At 34.1% G+C, this 18825-nt stretch overlaps 1 protein-coding gene across 1 annotated transcript; it reads left to right on the top strand.

Annotated features, from left to right (window-relative positions):
• The first annotated feature begins 528 nt into the window (after positions 1-528).
• LOC136065500 (uncharacterized) lies at positions 529-1098 on the top strand. The gene has a single exon (XM_065768783.1). The coding sequence runs from the start codon at positions 529-531 to the stop codon at positions 1096-1098; it is 570 nt and encodes a 189-aa protein (XP_065624855.1).
• Positions 1099-18825: the final 17727 nt, after the last annotated feature.

Here is an 18825-nt window from a genome sequence, read left to right as displayed (position 1 = left end):
ATCAATGTAATTTGAACTTTTAGAGTTGGATCTCCGGGGACGTGCGGTTTTTTTGTTGCTGATGCATGTGAGTGAAATGAAATTTCTAACATTAGCAAAATGACTGATCTGCCCTGATACTATACGTAAACCAAGTCATAAGTCGCGAAGAAGACGAGGGCAGACAGTGAAAAAAAAGAAAAGAAAAGGTAAAAACTACACCATATATTGGTTCTGTTATAAGCATTTGTCTCAAAACGGTTTTTGTTGTCCATTTAGTTCCCGCTCTTTCCCTCCAATCCCTCTCTCTCATAAAACACACACTCTCTCTCTCTCTCAAACCAGAAGAGAAAGAGCGTCTCTGTTCTTCTCAGGTAAGCTCTTTTTTTTCTTTTTTTTTTCCTCTCTCTCTAAGATTCAATCATGCGCAATTTCTTCTTCTTCTGAAGTTTAGATTTCAAAGAAAATATCCATAAGCAAATCATTGTAGTCCAAGAACTGAAAAAAATGCAAACCGACTCGTCGTCGAGCACCGTAACCGCGAACACCATGTCCGCCTCGCCGTTCAAGTCGCAACTACTCCATCCAAACGACGTCGTTTACAGCTCTCTCTACTCTTCTCCGACCTACTCCTTCGACTCGGTCTCCAACTCCAACTCCGACCACCGCGTGTACCACTCTCGGACCGTACAGGAGCACCAGGAGATCGTGAACCGCCATTCGCTGTACCTCACTCGCCTCCGCGAGGCCACCGGAGAAGTCGAGTCTCTCCACCAGGAGAACAACCACCTCCATGCTTTGCTCCGCTCCTCCGCCACCTCCAACAACTTCACTACTGTTGCGTCGTTTTTTGCTATCGACGCCACGTTTCGAAGGTTGAGAATCGGAGGAGGAATGAACGAAGGAAGCGATCACGATCACGATCAGATTCCCTGGGATGAGGTGGCGGTGCCAGATCTGATTGAGAGTCCGACGAGCGTGATCGAGAGCGGAAGAATCCAGAGTGCTGACGTGGAGCATCACGCTCATCATCAACCTGCTGCTGGTTCCAGTAGCACGACTCAGACTGTGACTCGGCCTGGACCCGCGAGTCCACTCAACGCCACGGTAATTACGTAATTTAACGGTTTTTGCTTTTTATTCCTTTTAATTTCTTATTTATTATTGCGAACTTGCCATGCTTTATTGATTTTTATTTTTTGTGTCTTTGAGTAAAGCTGAAGAACTCTGAAACTAGAAAATGGAAATGAATGAAACAGTGATTAGGGAAAAAGGAAAAAGAAAACGGAAAATTGGTGAAAGATTTGGGTACGGAGAGGACCATAGGTTTATAGGTTTGGATGCGTGACACGTGTACACAAGCAGATGCTTTATTTTGATTACGAGCCAATGGATGAGAGGATCATGATGTGCACAGTGAGCTTCAGTTCGACTAGTGTATTCACTTTCTTGTTGGGGAAGCGCTCATGCCACGTAGACATGTAACGAACTTTATTATGATTGTTGTAATTTTTTTTTTTCCTGAGAATGATTGTGTTGTATTATCCGTATCTGTATATATTAAGAGATTTAAAATGTTAATTATCATTATCTAAATTATCAAAAATGCCACTAATTTAATTAAATAATCTCTATTTCTAAAAAATAAAAATGAGGTTAAATTTGTAATTCAATAAAATTCAACAAAAAAAAATATATAAATAAATTTCTTATAACTTTTTACTAGATTTCCTATAGATTCCCACTAGAGTCTTAGACAGATACAAATTCCTCACCTTTTACTTAAAAAAAAAAAAAAGCCTCTAGTCTGAAGAACTCTGAAACTAGAAAATGGAAATGAATGAAACAGTGATTAGGGAAAAAGGAAAAAGAAAACGGAAAATTGGTGAAAGATTTGGGTACGGAGAGGACCATAGGTTTATAGGTTTGGATGCGTGACACGTGTACACAAGCAGATGCTTTATTTTGATTACGAGCCAATGGATGAGAGGATCATGATGTGCACAGTGAGCTTCAGTTCGACTAGTGTATTCACTTTCTTGTTGGGGAAGCGCTCATGCCACGTAGACATGTAACGAACTTTATTATGATTGTTGTAATTTTTTTTTTTTTCCTGAGAATGATTGTGTTGTATTATCCGTATCTGTATATATTAAGAGATTTAAAATGTTAATTATCATTATCTAAATTATCAAAAATGCCACTAATTTAATTAAATAATCTCTATTTCTAAAAAATAAAAATGAGGTTAAATTTGTAATTCAATAAAATTCAACAAAAAAAAATATATAAATAAATTTCTTATAACTTTTTACTAGATTTCCTATAGATTCCCACTAGAGTCTTAGACGGATACAAATTCCTCGCCTTTTACTTAAAAAAAAAAAAAAAGCCTCTAGTCCCATGAGTCACAACTTCCCACCCCATGTACAAACTACAAAAAATAAAAAAATAAATAAATATTATGACACTAAACCAAAAAAAGATTATTGAACCTATTATATAGTTTTGGTTTTTTATTCATATCATACACAATATACTATCCCAACCAAACCCAACATTTTTTTTAATCTTATTTTAATTGATTTTTTCCTTTTATTTTATTTATTCCACACGTTTTTCTCCCAATTCTCTCTCTTTTTTGGAAAAAATTGGCAAATGCCCTTTTTGAGCAAAAAAAAGCAGTATTCTGCCCTCTTTCTCAATCTAATTACAGAAATGCCCCTCTTTTGTAATTCGATTTGCTCAAAATCGAGTTTTTTTAAAAAAATTCCTGGAGCTCTATAGTGGCGTTTTAAAAAGCCTATAGTGACGTTTTAAGGACTTATAGTGGCGTTTTGTAACTCGACTTCCATGAAATCGAGTTATAGGTAATTTTTTTTACCTATAACTTGATTTCATGAAGGTCGAGTTACAAAACGCCACTATAGGTCCTTAAAACATCACTATAGGCTCCTTAAAAACAAAATTATAGAGGTTAACTCAATTTTCAGCAAATCGAGTTTTAAAATATAGGCATTTTCCTAATTAATTTGGGAAAAATGACAAAATGCTGCTTTTATTGCTCAAAAAGGGCATTGGCCAATTTTTTCCCTCTTTTTTTGCTGGCTCACAAATTTATTTGGTCTTCCTGTTCACATGTTTTTAGTCCATCTTAGATCTAAAAAAGTCAAAAACATTTCTTAAAAGATACAAATTTGAGTGTCTCTCTTCTTTGATCTAATTTCAAACTCAAAAACTGTAATTACAGATCTCTGTCAAAGTTTCCTCATCAACTTTGCTCTCAAAATCCGCAACAACCGGAGAAGTTGCAAGGTAACCGTTTTTACCGAACACTATATAAAGGGGCAATCGGCAAGGAGGCAAGGTATGAAAAACTCTAAAAAAAAAAGAAGAAACATTTTTCTGAGTTGTACTTTCTTTAGGCGACGAGTGACAGTATTAACTTTGCCATCGGAGGACCCAGGGCCGGCACCCACCGGTCTCCTCTAATCTGATTTTGTTTTACAGGATTCTCTCCAAGATCAAGATCCGGGAATCTTCAGCCCACTGATTTTCGCAAGCTTATCAAAATGTACTGAATAATTGAAGTTCGTATGGAAAGTGTAATGCAAGAAATGATTGTAGTATTAAAGGTTTTTTTTTTTTTTTTTTAATTCCTATAAAAAATTCAGAAACATTTAGCATATATTTTTTTGATATATATAGACACACAATCACCTAAAATTATTATTGTGGCATTTGATTAGGGAGGGATGAAACATGGCAATAAGTTGTGGCAGCTTTGGTGTTTAACTTTCTGTGAGTTTCATGATTTAATAAAATAAAGAACAAAGTAGGTACACAACATTTTTATAATAATTTTACAATAAAGCTAAAGTGCTAAGCGATTAATGGTAGATAATTTTACAATAAGATTTCGTATGTTTGAAAGCAGAACAAAAGACGCTCGCTTTTTTATAGTTTATGTGCATACATGAATTATACGTGTAAGATACGCGTATATACTAACTATGAGTCATTTACAATAATTTCACAACAAACCATAAATGGTAAGTTGTTGCTGGTTTTAATTTGAATTCATAATGAAAATTACTTGTTTGCCTCATAACTGCCAATATAACAATTCGCCATTTAAAATTTGTTGAAAAATATTATAAAAAAAAGTTGTAGACATAATATTTCTTAGACAAAAGAGAACTTTTATTTTCCTGTTGTAGTTATAGGCCCAACAACTAAGTTTTGGCCCAACCATCTTTTTAATGTAACGGACTTTTATTTTCTTGTTTCTCAAAAAATTTTGAAAAAAAAAAATTCTCTATTTATTTATTTGTTATATTTTATAATTAATAAAATTGTTATTCTAATTAGCTAGAAAATACGGGCCTTTTCCGCAATGCCTCGTCCTTGCTCCTCAGCACGAAGGAGGCAAGGACGAGTGTCCACTCCATTGGCCTGGACGACCTCCCCATGGCTTGGACGAGCCTTGTGGACGAACCTTTTGGAGGGATGTTCCTGCCTCCTCATCAGGTTTTAATTTGAATTCATAATGAAAATTACTTGTTTGCCTCATAACTGCCAATATAACAATTCGCCATTTAAAATTTGTCGAAAAATATTACAAAAAAAAGTTGTGGACATAATATTTCTTAGACAAAAGAGAACTTTTATTTTCCTGTTGTAGTTATAGGCCCAACAACTAAGTTTTGGCCCAACCATCTTTTTAATGTAACGGACTTTTATTTTCTTGTTTCTCAAAAAATTTTGAAAAAAAAAAATTCTCTATTTATTTATTTGTTATATTTTATAATTAATAAAATTGTTATTCTAATTAGCTAGAAAAGTGAAATCATAAATAAAATTAAAATAAGTTCTAAATCCCAAATAAGGTTCAAAAACTTATGACTACCAATTGATATTTATAAATTACATGAAAAATTACAATTACCTCCTTTTAAGTTTCCATTATTGCACTCACCTCCTTTTTTATTTGAAATAAGATACTCACGTCACATAAAATAAACACCGCTTACACTTACCAACCCTTAGAACATTCACATAAGTTCATGTGTAATAGAAAAATGTGTAAATTTACACAATTTTTCCTAAAAATGACTCACATAAGTCCATGTATAAATGTGCAAATTTACAAGTTTACAATAATAATCGTGTAAATTTACGTTGATACTATTCATTTTGTATTTAGTTGTTTATTCTTTTTTCACGTATCTCGAGAATGAAGAAAGAAAGTGGATGGTGGTTATTGTGTGTGAAGAAAAAAAATAATTTAAAAAATCAAGAAATTTTGACATTTTAATGAAATGTAGTGTAAAGTAGATAATCTAATGTGGGTTGTTTTGAAAAGTAAGTATGTAAAATAAAAAAAGTAGGTTCTTATGCTAAAAAGTAGGTTCTTCCCCATTTTTTATGCTTTACTTGTACTATTGTCCATACCTCCTCTAATAAAAAAGTAGTAATTTTTTGAAAACCATTTGTCTGCTATTCAAAAAAGTTCAGTGTATATAGTTTATATTTTTAGGGATGTGAGTGTCTTGTTCTAAACTAGATCGGATGTGAATATAATAACCAAAGACCTTAGGGAAGGTAATTGCAATTATCCTATAATTTATATGTGTCTACTAAAACTTTAGCCTTGATACGCACTAACACTCTATTTGTTTCAGCATTAACATTTTTTGGAAAATGGTTCATTTTCCAAAGAGCACTTTCTGGAAAATTATTTCATTTTCTAGTGTTTGGTAACACCTAGAAAATAAGCTTGAGAGAGAATATTTTTTGGTGTTTAGTATGTGCAAAATATTTATAATATTTCTTGTATATTTTAAAAAATGTTAACATGTGCATTGTATAAACCCAACTAATGTACTCAATATTTAAAAAAAAAAAATTCAAGAATGAATTTGATTTTTAAATTAAAATTTTGATAACAAATACAATCAAATTTATGTTGTCCAATTTTCATGATATCTAGCATGGTAAAAATGACAATATACCACTATATTCCAAAATATATAACAATATACCACTACTTGCTAAATAATTAGAAGAATACCACTGTTTTATAACTCGAGTTTATGAAACTCGAGTTTTATGTAGAACTCGAGTTCTGTTAATGAAATCCACTGTGGTATATTGCAATTTTTGCCAGTTTATTGAATTGTTTGTTGTGTTGTGTACTGCAATCGGATACCCACTGCATGCATGTATGTGACGTAGCTAATTCCATCTTACAAATTAATCTCTGTCTGATGTCTATCTCATATCTTTTAAGCTTTGCACTGCTTTTACATGGTTGTGTAAAGGGTAATAAAAGAGTAGCTTTTTTGTTTTTGTGAATGAAAGTCTGTAGTCCATCTTAATTTCTTTCCTAATCAGAGTCCAGTGGAAGAGTGATTTGTGTATTAAATGTCTGCCATGGAAGTTTTCATTGGCCCCATGAACTGGATAAATAAAATCGAGACACATGCATGTGTGCCCTTGTTTAAGCGTAGCCTTGGTAGTTTGAAACTACAAAAAGGATGTGCCTTGTTGCTTCGGTAATGGTGTGCCCAAGCGTTCCTCTATGGTCTTTATCACTTTGAAACTACAAAGAGGATGCCACCACGTCACATTTTTTTGGAACTCGAGTTTCAAAACAGTGGTAGATTGCTAAATATTTTGCCAAATAGTGCTATTTGGCCATTTTTCAATTTTTGCCTATCTAGCACTCATCTTGCTCATATATATGAAAAGTAACACACACACACACACACATTTAAACTAACCATAAGGTCCATTTTAATAGTTCAAAATTCCACATAGACCAAATAGTTTAACCTACAAAATAATCTAATACAAATAGTTTGATAAATGCCAAATAGTTATGCGCCACGTGAGAGAGAGATTGTTTTCCAAATTATTTTTTTTGGAGATTACCTATAGAAAATAAGCTTTATTTATATTAGATTTTTCTGTTGATTAAAAATAGTTTTTTGTTGTCCAAATTTTTTATGCTACCAAACAATGGAAAATATGGAAAATTATCTTTAGATAAAGTTTTCTAGAGAAACAAACAGAGCGTTATTAGTTATTGCCTCATCAATTTGAAACAACCTTGTATGTGCACCCAATTCGAATGGTTACAATTTAATATCTTGGATGCTTCTAAATTTATCCTGGGCTTGCAGCTTTATTTTTCCGGTGTCCTTTCTTCTTGGAGTGCCCTTGCATAGTTGCATTGTGTACTTTGTTTTCTTCCTTTGTTTATTAATAAAAATTCTCTCTTTTATCTATCTTACACAAAAGGAGAGAGAACAGTCCGCAATCCACCACCACGGAGATTCAAAGACCGTGATCCACGATCCACCACCACTGCAATCCACCGATAAGAAGGAGAGACAACTGGTGAGAAGAAAAAAAAGGGGGGACTGAACACTAAAAAGAGAAGAATGAGAGAAAAGAAAGAGAGAAAAAAGAGAGAGAGAAAGAGACAAATGGAGCAAACAGAGAAGAAAGAAAGAGAAGAAAAATATTTTTTTAAGGAAAAGTAGAGAGAGAATAAATAAAATATTATTTTTTATTATAATATTGTAGCTACAGAAATTTATTGTAGTTGCAATGCTATTTTTTTAAAAGAAAAAAGTATGGCATCTTTGCTGTAGACCTCCAAACCATGCCCTCTTACCTCTGACCCACGTAAATTTGTTTTTTTAATTGGGTCAAGGTTTAGGGCCTTTAGATTGGGCTCTAAAGGTAGATGGCTGGACGGGCCTATGGGGCCCGCAGGGCCCGGCTGGGGCGAGTTCGGGCCGCAGGTCATGACTCGCGGGTCGGGTTTGGGTATGAAAAAACCCGGCCCGAACTCGACCCGTTGCCATTCCTAGCTCGGGTGCTTGCACCAGCAACCCGCATTCGACTGAAACGAAGCTTTGATCGGGTGGTTTCAGGTGAAGATGATTAGGTTCCGAGCGTTTGTCGAGTCCGGGCAAGTCGTGGACAACCCTAATGTATATCCACAAAGTTCTATGGAGATATTATCACATTAGTGCTTCTAAATCATCTCATAACACAATAAACAAAATTATTGTCAATTCCAATAATTTTTTAGGTGTGGAGTTGAGGCTCAGACTAAGCCGCTTTCTTGAAACAATATATGCCATCTTCGACTATATTTTATCTATAATTTATTTACACCATTTGTGGAATGAGAAATAGTACTTTCTACCCAAAAAAAATTATGTATAAAAGATGATATTTTTTCATGAAAAACATATTATATATATATATATATATATATATATAGAGAGAGAGAGAGAGAGAGAGAGAGAGAGATGGGTTCAAGTTACACCTGGTGTAACTTGACAAGAGTTACACTATTTGTAGACCGTAAATTTGTAATTGATCTAATGGTTAAAAAAATAGTATTAAATACTAATTGACTTACACCTCATTCACTTAATTATTAGCAATTTTGTTTCTCTCTCCTTATTTATTATTTAAAACATTTTACATATATTCCTTTTTTTGCCAATGACTTTAAAAAATCGAACGCAAAAAAATAAAATATAGATAATAGTTATAGCACTTTATTTTTGTCTAAAAAGTTTTTTCCAATATTTGATTTTGACTCAATCTGACTAGGTGATTGATCTAACCCAATCCATTCATAAAGTCTTTATTATAAAATTTTTAACTTATTTTTAACGTGTGTTTGTATATTTAAGTTATATTAAACTTTGTATATTATAGATTAAAATACTAATAGTATTTTATTAAAAAAATACATTAACGCATTGTTATCAACTTAACAAATAATTTCAAATATAAATGTTCAATGTCAAATCTAACATTGAATAATTTTTTTTGAGGGAAATACAGAGTACCTTGGTCTTGCATTGTCTCTATGAAGATTAAATTCTATCTCAAATAAAAAAATTACAAGCTTGGTCAGTCATTAAACAACACTTCAACAAAATATATATATATATATATATATTGCAAATATATTTGTAAAGTCATTGGCAATAAAAGGAATATATGTAAAAGGTTTTAAATAATAAATAAGGAGAGAAAACAAAATTGTTATTAATTAAGTGAATGAGGTGTTGTTGAGGGTCATTTTTGAAATAGGCAGAAGGCAGCCCAACCCAAAGATACGGGCAGCAGATAAGCGGCAGGCTAAAAGAAACCATTGGGCTCAAACGGCGGGAATAATGGATCACAGGCCTTTAATATAAATAAATGGGTCTTGAAGAAGTAAGTGGGCCTAAAAGGCTCGGAAAGAAAGAAAACAGCACCCATGGGCGGTATGTGGTATGGAAAAGTGAGAATGGGCCGCGGCAAGCCCGGAGTAATGTAAACAAAGAAAGTAGGGGATAATGGCAAGCCATGAGCCCTAAGGATGAGAATGAGGAAATTGGGCCAGGGAAGCCCAATTGAGATAGTAAATGCCCATGGGATGCGAAGTTAGTAAATAGACCAAGGAAGTCAAAGGAAGTAAATGGGCCGGATAGGCCCAAGTGAAAAGAAAGGAACATTGGAGCCCACAAGTGAGAACACNCATTGGAGCCCACAAGTGAGACACCAGTGGCCATATTAAGCCACTGGGGGAAAGAAAGGAACGGCAGGCTTGAAAGAGGCCTAGTAGGAACAAATCGCCGCGGTAGGAAAGGCCGAGTAACACGGTGGGAAACTAAGACAATTAAAGAATTGGGCTGAAGAGAACACGAAGCCCAGTACTCGTAAAGCCCAGATCCTACGGAAGTGGGAAACCAGAGTAACAACCAGGGAAGAGCCAAGAACAGACGGCAGACAATACAAACAAAGTGTCCAGCACACGGCAGATGCATGAACAGCAGACAGATTTCTGAAATATACACGCGCAAGGCCCAAGCACCACCAACCTGTACCCAGCCAATACAGGACGTGGTGGGTAAAAAAAAAAAAAAAATCAGGCTTCACATCAGAAATCACAAAACCCATGCTTTCATTTTCCACACTTCAATCACAAATCACCTAAAAAAAAAAATTACAGAATTTATCAATTATCAAACCAAAAAAATTTACACTTATTGTTTCTTCTGACTTTACTTACACATGTATGTTTCTTTGTATTCTTGGAATTACACATTAGTAACAACTGTAATAATACATGAGATTGTCATTCAATATATTTTAACAATGTGCCATCCGTATGCCATTGATCTTCCTCTCCCCCCATAAGAACGTGTTTACCTGTTTGGGAAAGATCATGGGTTCATCTCATCATCTTCCTCTCTCAAAGTTCCACGGCTGGACGTCTCACCGCCGCTCACCACTTCCACCTCCATCATGGTTTTCCTTCATTCCTCGCCGCAAAGCCCTCTCCGATCTGATCCCTTACCTTGGCCAGACCTGAACCCAAGCAAACTATGCCGCTCGCCGCTGCCACCTCCGTGGAGGTTTTCCTTTTTCTATTGTTTTCTTTGTTTGATTTGTGGGTTTGGGGATTTAGATTTGACTTGGCTATTAAAGATCTGATGTTGCTTGCATGTGCTTGGTTTGGATTGGATTTTGATTTCAAATGTATTTGGGTTCATCTCAAGGAAATTTTGATTTGGGTTTCGTGTATGGTGGATTTGGTTTGAGATTTCCTTGGATTTGTGTTTTTGGATTTGTTGTTTGTGCTGTTGTGGGTGTGAGCTTTGATATGGGGTTTGCTTTAACATGGGTTGGATATGTTGTATGTATTTTGGTGGTTGTTGTGGTGGTTCTAATGCTAGTGGTGGTGGTGTCAGCTGTGACTGTGAGGATGGATGAGAGTGAGAACGAGAGTTTGAGTGTGCTTCTGTGAGGGTGAGGCACTGTGAGGGAGGGCCTGGGAGGTGTGAGCTGCTGCTGAACAAATGAGGATGTTAGGGTTAGTTAGAGCTATATATATATATAGGGGGGAGGGGTTTTTTGTAATTTAGGGTAACCGGGTTTTATCTGGGCCGGGTTTTGGGTTGGGTTTTGGATTTTTTTGATAAAACCCGGACCCGACCCGAACCCGCTTCGGGTTCTTTTTTAAAAACCCATACCCGACCCTATTTCTAATCGAACCGGGTAAAACCAATCCCATTAGGGTCGGGCCGGACTGGGTACTCACGGATCGGGTAAAAATTGCCATCCCTAACCCAAGCCCATCGGCTCGAGTTGCGGGTTAGCTGTCTGAGAAACCGATGAACCCGTCCCACCCAATGAGTTGTTCTTTCCCTGTTAGAAATCATGAGTTTTAGCCAAAAACCAGTAAGTCCAAAGACTCCAAACTTTTAAGTCCGATGATATCGGTATATTTCGGCTAGATCCATCAAGATCTAGGCCCGATCTTTATAGATATAGCAAAATATTGGCCAGATCTTGTTAGATCCGACCAGATCTAACGAGATCCAACCATATTTCAGCCAAAATCCGGCCAAATTTCTCTCCACTCCGACGAACCCAAAACCGACTGATATGGACCTGAAACCGATACGACCCGAACCGGCATATCTGAAACTCTGGCCAGGTCGGTTATGGGTTAAAAAATTTTCCACCCGATGCAGTCAGGTCGAGTCCGGGTTGGGCACAAACTCGACCCGTGGACAGCCCTAATGTATGTCACAATCTTATACAAGAAAAGAGGCAAAGAGGGCATACAACCAAAGGTAATTATGAAAGAGCAAAAAGGGTAGAAAAGGCAGGCAGTCATGGATCGCATGGCATGCCAACCTTGACCAACTGACATTGCTTGAGAGAATAATAAACAAATTAATCCAGTTTATTTTTGAGTCCATGTTGTGAACAAAATTTCCAGTTTACTTTTCTTAACCACTGACAAGTGGCTCACCTATACGCATGCATTTGGACCCACCCAACATATTTACACACAAAAAGTCAGCCTTAGGATATTTCATCATCATATCACTTCAGCCATTTTTGGGCTTATCGATCCCTCTGCTGACATTTTGGTATATGAATATGTGCAAAAATATATCATCTAGAAATAGTTTTAAAACAAGGATATTGTGTTATATTCATATAACTCGATTTTAAAGATATCGAATTTTATACATAACTCGATTTTGTTAAAATCGAGTTTTAAAAACAAGGATATTCTACTAAATAGCTTCAAAACAAGAATATTGTACTAGATTTTTAAATAAGGGCAAAAGCTCATTTTCCCCATGAAAGACCACTAATACTTTGATACAAATTATGTATTCTTTAATTTGACAGAAATAGTCTTTATATCTTGTGCATCTGTCACTTTTAGTTGTATGCTGGATATGCATACCTCATGATGTCGTATTCTGCAATTAATGATTTTTCTCATGGAATGTGTAGAGGCATATTCATTTATCCATTGATATTAGCTTCCTTAAAGATAAGTGGATGCAATTGCTATAAAGCAACAGCTTTTAGCTCAATATAATGTGCTCTAGTCTCGCAACAAGGACCTTAAAGAAGCTGCTGAAAAAGAGCTACGCTCTCATGCAAGTTGTAATTGTTGGGTCCCAAATAATATTATCATCAATATTAGTAATTCAAAACAACAATCACACACAAGAACACAAAATTTATGTGGAAAACCTTTTTTCTTTGAAGTGAAAAATCACAGAACAAACTCTGAATCAATTTCACTATTATCAAATTAATTACAATAATTTTTGTATATGTTTCACGGCTAAAGAAAAAATCTCTCTTGTTTTTCTTTACACACACACACACACACACTAATTATCTCTTTCAAAGGTAACAACACTTTACTCTCTCCTCCTTGGCTATCTTCTTGAAGGTAGCAACCTTTTGCTCTTTCTTTCCTCTTGCGTTCCTCCCAAGCAAAAATCTCTTTTCTCTCTCTTGGTTTCACGCTTTATTTTTCCTCTTCTCATAAGGAGGACCCTTGGGCCAAAGGCATCAAATTATTTGCAGTATTGTCTATTTAATATTTATAAGACTCTTTCGCTATTCCCTCTTTAGTGGCGGTTCTAGGAATTTTTTTCAAAGTGTTCCTCAACAAGCATAAATTACAAATTTAATAAAAAGAAAATTTTATATATTGACAATAATAACAATAAAAAAGCACGAAATATTTAAAGTTTACAATTGCTTTTTACGAGTTTTCATATTTAAAATCGTTGCATGATAATCTCATTATCAATCTACAAGCTATATCTTTTTCAATATTCACAACAAAGCAATCATTTATCCACTGATTCCCATTCGATTGCGTAGTTCATTCTTTATATATTTCATTGTTAAAAAACTTCTTTCTACTATTGTAGTAGTGTCAAGAAGGGTCAAAACTAACTTCACAAGCAAATAGACTAATGATAAGTCTCATGTTTCCCTGTGTTCACTAACTTTTAGCAAGTTCACTAACTCCTTGAATCTCTAAAAACAAGTCATTATTGCGCATATAAAATTGTTGCGCATATAAAAAATGTAATTCTGAAGTTGAGAGTCAAGTGCCAAGATATCTGTCCCAAGAAAATTAGATGGATAGAACTTTGCTAGACGTATCAACTTTTCCTTATCAAAAGCCACAAATGAATTACTTGGATTCAAGCAAGCCATAAAAAGTAGCAAATCGGTATTTGTTTCTGAAAAAATATTGTTAAGCTCTTAAAGTTGCATATTTATGACTGTGTAGAATAGCTCAACATAATAATGATGTAAATTTGTATTTTGTTGGGTGTTGCGTCGCGGCCTCCCACAAACTACAAATATTTCATCCATGTTCAAGATAGGAATATCATGTGTGATACAAAATGAAAACACTTTAGTTAATAAAGATATTCATTCATCATCTCTCATCACTTACAATCGTTGTTTAGACATTTTAACAAGATTCATAGCATTTACTATCTCTTGATTTTTTTTTTTTTTTTGCAACGCTATTTACGATTCATTTGTGATCCCTAAAATGTTTTTCATCAAGTGTAGAGTAAAGACAAATTCAAAAGATAGAATTGACTTCATAATAGATCGAGCTTTAACTTTTTGGTTGAAGAGGCCATCTTCTTCAATATTCTCAAGTACAACAACAACAGCAGAGAACATTAAAATCAAGTTAAGAATAGTCCCATAATATGATTCCCAACATGTATCACCAGGACATTTAAGATTTCTGTCTTGATTCAAACCTTGCCCACTTCAACGTAAACCATTCTCTAAATCTTTTTTAATTTTGGCAAATTGTGNTCTATAATATTTCATTGTTAAAAAACTTCTTTCTACTATTGTAGTAGTGTCAAGAAGGGTCAAAACTAACTTCACAAGCAAATAGACTAATGGATAAGTCTCATGTTTCCCTGTGTTCACTAACTTTTCAGCAAGTTCACTAACTCCTTGAATCTCTAAAAACAAGTCATTATTGCGCATATAAAATTGTTGCGCATATAAAAAATGTAATTCTGAAGTTGAGAGTCAAGTGCCAAGATATCTGTCCCAAGAAAATTAGATGGATAGAACTTTGCTAGACGTATCAACTTTTCCTTATCAAAAGCCACAAATGAATTACTTGGATTCAAGCAAGCCATAAAAAGTAGCAAATCGGTATTTGTTTCTGAAAAAATATTGTTAAGCTCTTAAAGTTGCATATTTATGACTGTGTAGAATAGCTCAACATAATAATGATGTAAATTTGTATTTTGTTGGGTGTTGCGTCGCGGCCTCCCACAAACTACAAATATTTCATCCATGTTCAAGATAGGAATATCATGTGTGATACAAAATGAAAACACTTTAGTTAATAAAGATATTCATTCATCATCTCTCATCACTTACAATCGTTGTTTAGACATTTTAACAAGATTCATAGCATTTACTATCTCTTGATTTTTTTTTTTTTTTTGCAACGCTATTTACGATTCATTTGTGATCCCTAAAATGTTTTTCATCAAGTGTAGAGTAAAGACAAATTCAAAAGATAGAATTGACTTCATAATAGATCGAGCTTTTACTTTTTGGTTGAAGAGGCCATCTTCTTCAATATTCTCAAGTACAACAACAACAGCAGAGAACATTAAAATCAAGTTAAGAATAGTCCCATAATATGATTCCCAACATGTATCACCAGGACATTTAAGATTTCTGTCTTGATTCAAACCTTGCCCACTTCAACGTAAACCATTCTCTAAATCTTTTTTAATTTTGGCAAATTGTGCATCTCAAAGAGCATCTCATCTCTTACAAGAGCCTCTAACAACAGTTACTAAATTACTAACCACAAAAAAAATTCAGCAATGTTAATGTGATTTTTAGTAACGATAACCAGTGTCAATGGATATAAAATGGATATAAAATGCCAACTTATTCTCTTTCAAAATTAAAGTTTTGATCAGACCATTGATATCACTTTGCATATTACTAGCCCTGTCATAACCTTGTCCACATAGTTTCGATACCAAGGAACCGCCCTATATAATAATTCATTTTTTCTTCACATAATGAAAAACGAGGGCCATTTGTTCTTTCACTGAAATATCACGTGACTCATCAACTAATATTGAAAAGAACCCATTGTCAAGATCTTTGATGATGGCTTTGGATGTTTCACGTGTAATTGCATTCACAATGTCTTTTTGAATATCATGGTGAGTAAGCTTGCAATTTTTAGGAGCTTTTTGCAACACTTCATTGATAGATTCTTTTATCACTTGAACCTTGAGATTCATCGTGACCACGAAAAGCTAATCCCCGGCATAAAAGGAATCTTATGCAATCAACTATTGTATTAAATTGAACCCGATATTCAATTTAATCTTGATTTGATTGCTCAACCAAAACACTTTGAATGTGTTGCTTTTCCTTCAGTAAATCTTCACTCTTCTTGACAGCTTGGTTATGAGCACTATTAACTCCTCCAACATGGAAATTTATCTTTTCTTTTTTATTCCAAAGTTTGAATCCCTTCGTTACCAAAGTGTCACCTCCTCCTTACTTACCAACATCTTGCCTAAATAGGTAGCAATTAAGACTGAAGAGAAGGGATTGTTTTGATTAAGGTAGAGCTATTCCAAAAGGAAAAGAGGACTACTTGATTAAGGTGGAGCTATCCTAAGAGGAAAGAAGATAGTTGAGGACAATTGATGGAATTTGAGTTAAGGTGGAGATTGTTGGGAAATTGCCTCAAATTTTAATTGTGACTTGGAAAGTCAATTAGGTTTCCTAATTGAAGAAGGAAAAATTAATTTTTGTTTCCTTGTTATAGAAGGAAAGACTATTCCTTGGTGTGGAAGGAAATCTATTCCTTATTAAAGAGGTAATGTATTCCTAATCCAAAAGGGAATAGATTACTTGTTAAAGAGGTAATGTATTTTTAGTCCGTGAAGGATACCCCTCAAAGCTTTCAACATAGGTCTCATGATGTGTATTGGGACCTGAGTGTTATAGGACTAGAGAAGGAACTATAACGTACTCTCTAGAAAGCCTGATAATGGAATCATTTTGAGTCCAAATTTAATTCAAAAATTATATTGAAAAAAATTGCTTGTTTGAAAAGACAAAATGAAGGATTTATGTAGATTAATAAATACGCCTCCCTTTCATATTAAGCAATCCGAATTAATGTTTCCTTGCTCTTTTCACAAAATCAAGAGGCGGCCCAAAAGCTTCAAGTGATTTCAAAAAATAAAAATAAAAATCTCTGCAAAGTTTTTTCTTAATGTGCGAATCAGGATCATTATCGTTTGGTACTTTAGGGTCTTCATAAAATTTGTTTTGGCTTCCTACTGTTCGTGGATCTAGTTATAGTTGTACCTCTGGCTTTATGTCTAACTCATCTTCCTCTTCTAAGTTTTCTTCGGCTATTTTGAAATTTTTAGTTCAAATATTTATCAGTTAACAAAAATCATCTTACCAAACAACATTCCCAAGAATGGGAGAAAAAATTGTTTGATTTTGTTGCATTCTTGTAATTGTTACTATGAGTTTTGAACAGAAGTTCCAAATATTAATCTTACAAAACCCTTCCTTTTTAATCTTATTTTCACTTTTTCTTTGTTTTCTGGTTTTTAGAGGAGAGAGACATAAGATAGAAGAAAATACAAATTTATTCTTATTTTTAGTAGAGGTGGATTATGAAAGTTAAACAGAGTGAATCTCAGGTAAATAAAGTGATACTTTTCAAATTACATGCATATACACAATGTGAATTCGAGCCAAATCACATATGAATTTAATATAATTGCCCTTTCTTTTTCTTTTCTTTTTTCTTTTTTCTTTTTTGGTTTTGGAGAGAGAGATAAACTGTGCAAATGGTTTTTCCTGTCTTGTCACCTCTTTTTCTTTTTCTTTTTCTTTTTCTTTTTATTTTACTTTTTTTTCCATTTATAGTAAGAAATATTTTTTCCTTTTCTTTTTCTTTTTCTATTTGTAGTAAGCTAAAACAGTGCCCGATGGATTCCAAAGGTGGATGTGTTTGCCTTGCATATACGCAATGTAAATTCGAACCAAATCACATATGAATTTAATGTAATTGCCCTTTTTTTTCTTTTTTTTTGGGTTTTGGAGGGAGAGATAAACTGTGCAAATGGTTTTTCCTGTCTTGTCATCTCTTTATCTTTTTCTTTTTCTTTTCATTTTACTTTTCCTTTTTCCATTTATAGTAAGAAATATTTTTTCTTTTTCTTTTTCTATTTGTAGTAAGCTAAAACGGTGCCCGATATAATCTAAAGGTGGATGTGTTTGACTTGAAAAGCTGAGTCCCCACTCCACAGTCTATGAGTGAGATATTGAGATTCCAGTTGCTTGCAACTATAATAAATGAAGGAGAAAAAAAAAAAAAGTACCATGCATATATATATATATATATATTTTTTATTTTTTTTTTTTCATTGTACGGCCTAAAGTTGACACTGACACGGGTTCAAACGTAAGTATATAAGTGGGGATTCCAACTTTTTCTTTTTAAGTTTTTCCTTCAGTTTAGAGCATATATGCAATATGCACATGTGACAGAGAGAGAGAGAGAGAATGTGTGTGAGATAGAAGATCAGATAAAAAAGAAAGAATCAGTGTTTGCCTAAACTATGGATTGATCAGCTTATTTTTCTCCTTTAGAGAAAGTTATATTTTTTATTCAGAAAGAAAAAGGAAAACAAAGACCAGAAAAGACTAGAAGGGAGTGGCAGTTAAAGAAAGACGAAAGAATGATTTGAGAGAGAAAGCCCTAGTTAAAAATGTCCCATTTTATTATTTAATCTACAATCTACAATATGCGATATTCTAAGCATCAAGATCATGGTTGCACTTAGCCACTTACAAATTGTCATGATCTAGTTCATTCTAGCTTGACACTGCAATTACCAGTGAATCGAGTTATGAAGTCCAAGTTATGAAAAATAAAAGTATTTAACTATGATTGTGGACATACAAAAGCATCGAGTTGTGTAAGAGCTCCCCGCCTCACATATAGATATAATCCATAAGAAATCAAATTCAAATCTGTTTTTGGAAGGAGGAGATCATAAACCAATGAGTTACGCTATACAGGAATAATACAAACACAAATTCAATTTAAGAGTGAGGATTTCAAGAGAAAAACTTGTATTTCGAATTAGACCTATGTAACGTTATTTGCCATGATTTTACCAATAATTCAGGTTCAATGAAGTAAAAATTTGTCAATGATTTCTAGTTTCAACTCCAAAACTTTACATAGCTATTTTAGGCATTTGATAGTCTCTTAAGTCTTAGCTTTAGATGGACCTGTAAATTTTTTTTTTTTTTTAAATCTTTTTTGTCACAAGAGTAAGGTTCACTTTCAGTTATAAGGTTCAGCAGAGTAGGGTTCACGTTTGTCCTATTTATTTTCTTTGTATGACTCCGTTTATGCACCACATG

This window comes from Quercus suber, unplaced genomic scaffold (genome assembly GCF_002906115.3).
Source record: "Quercus suber isolate HL8 unplaced genomic scaffold, Cork oak 2.0 scaffold_996, whole genome shotgun sequence".
In the NCBI taxonomy this organism is placed as follows: Eukaryota; Viridiplantae; Streptophyta; class Magnoliopsida; order Fagales; family Fagaceae; genus Quercus; species Quercus suber.
This window is presented reverse-complemented; position numbering and strand designations above follow the sequence as displayed.

Bases quoted from the DNA above. Each gene is read 5' to 3' on its own strand.
- LOC136065500 (XM_065768783.1), top strand. From the start codon at position 529: ATGTCCGCCTCGCCGTTCAAGTCGCAACTACTCCATCCAAACGACGTC.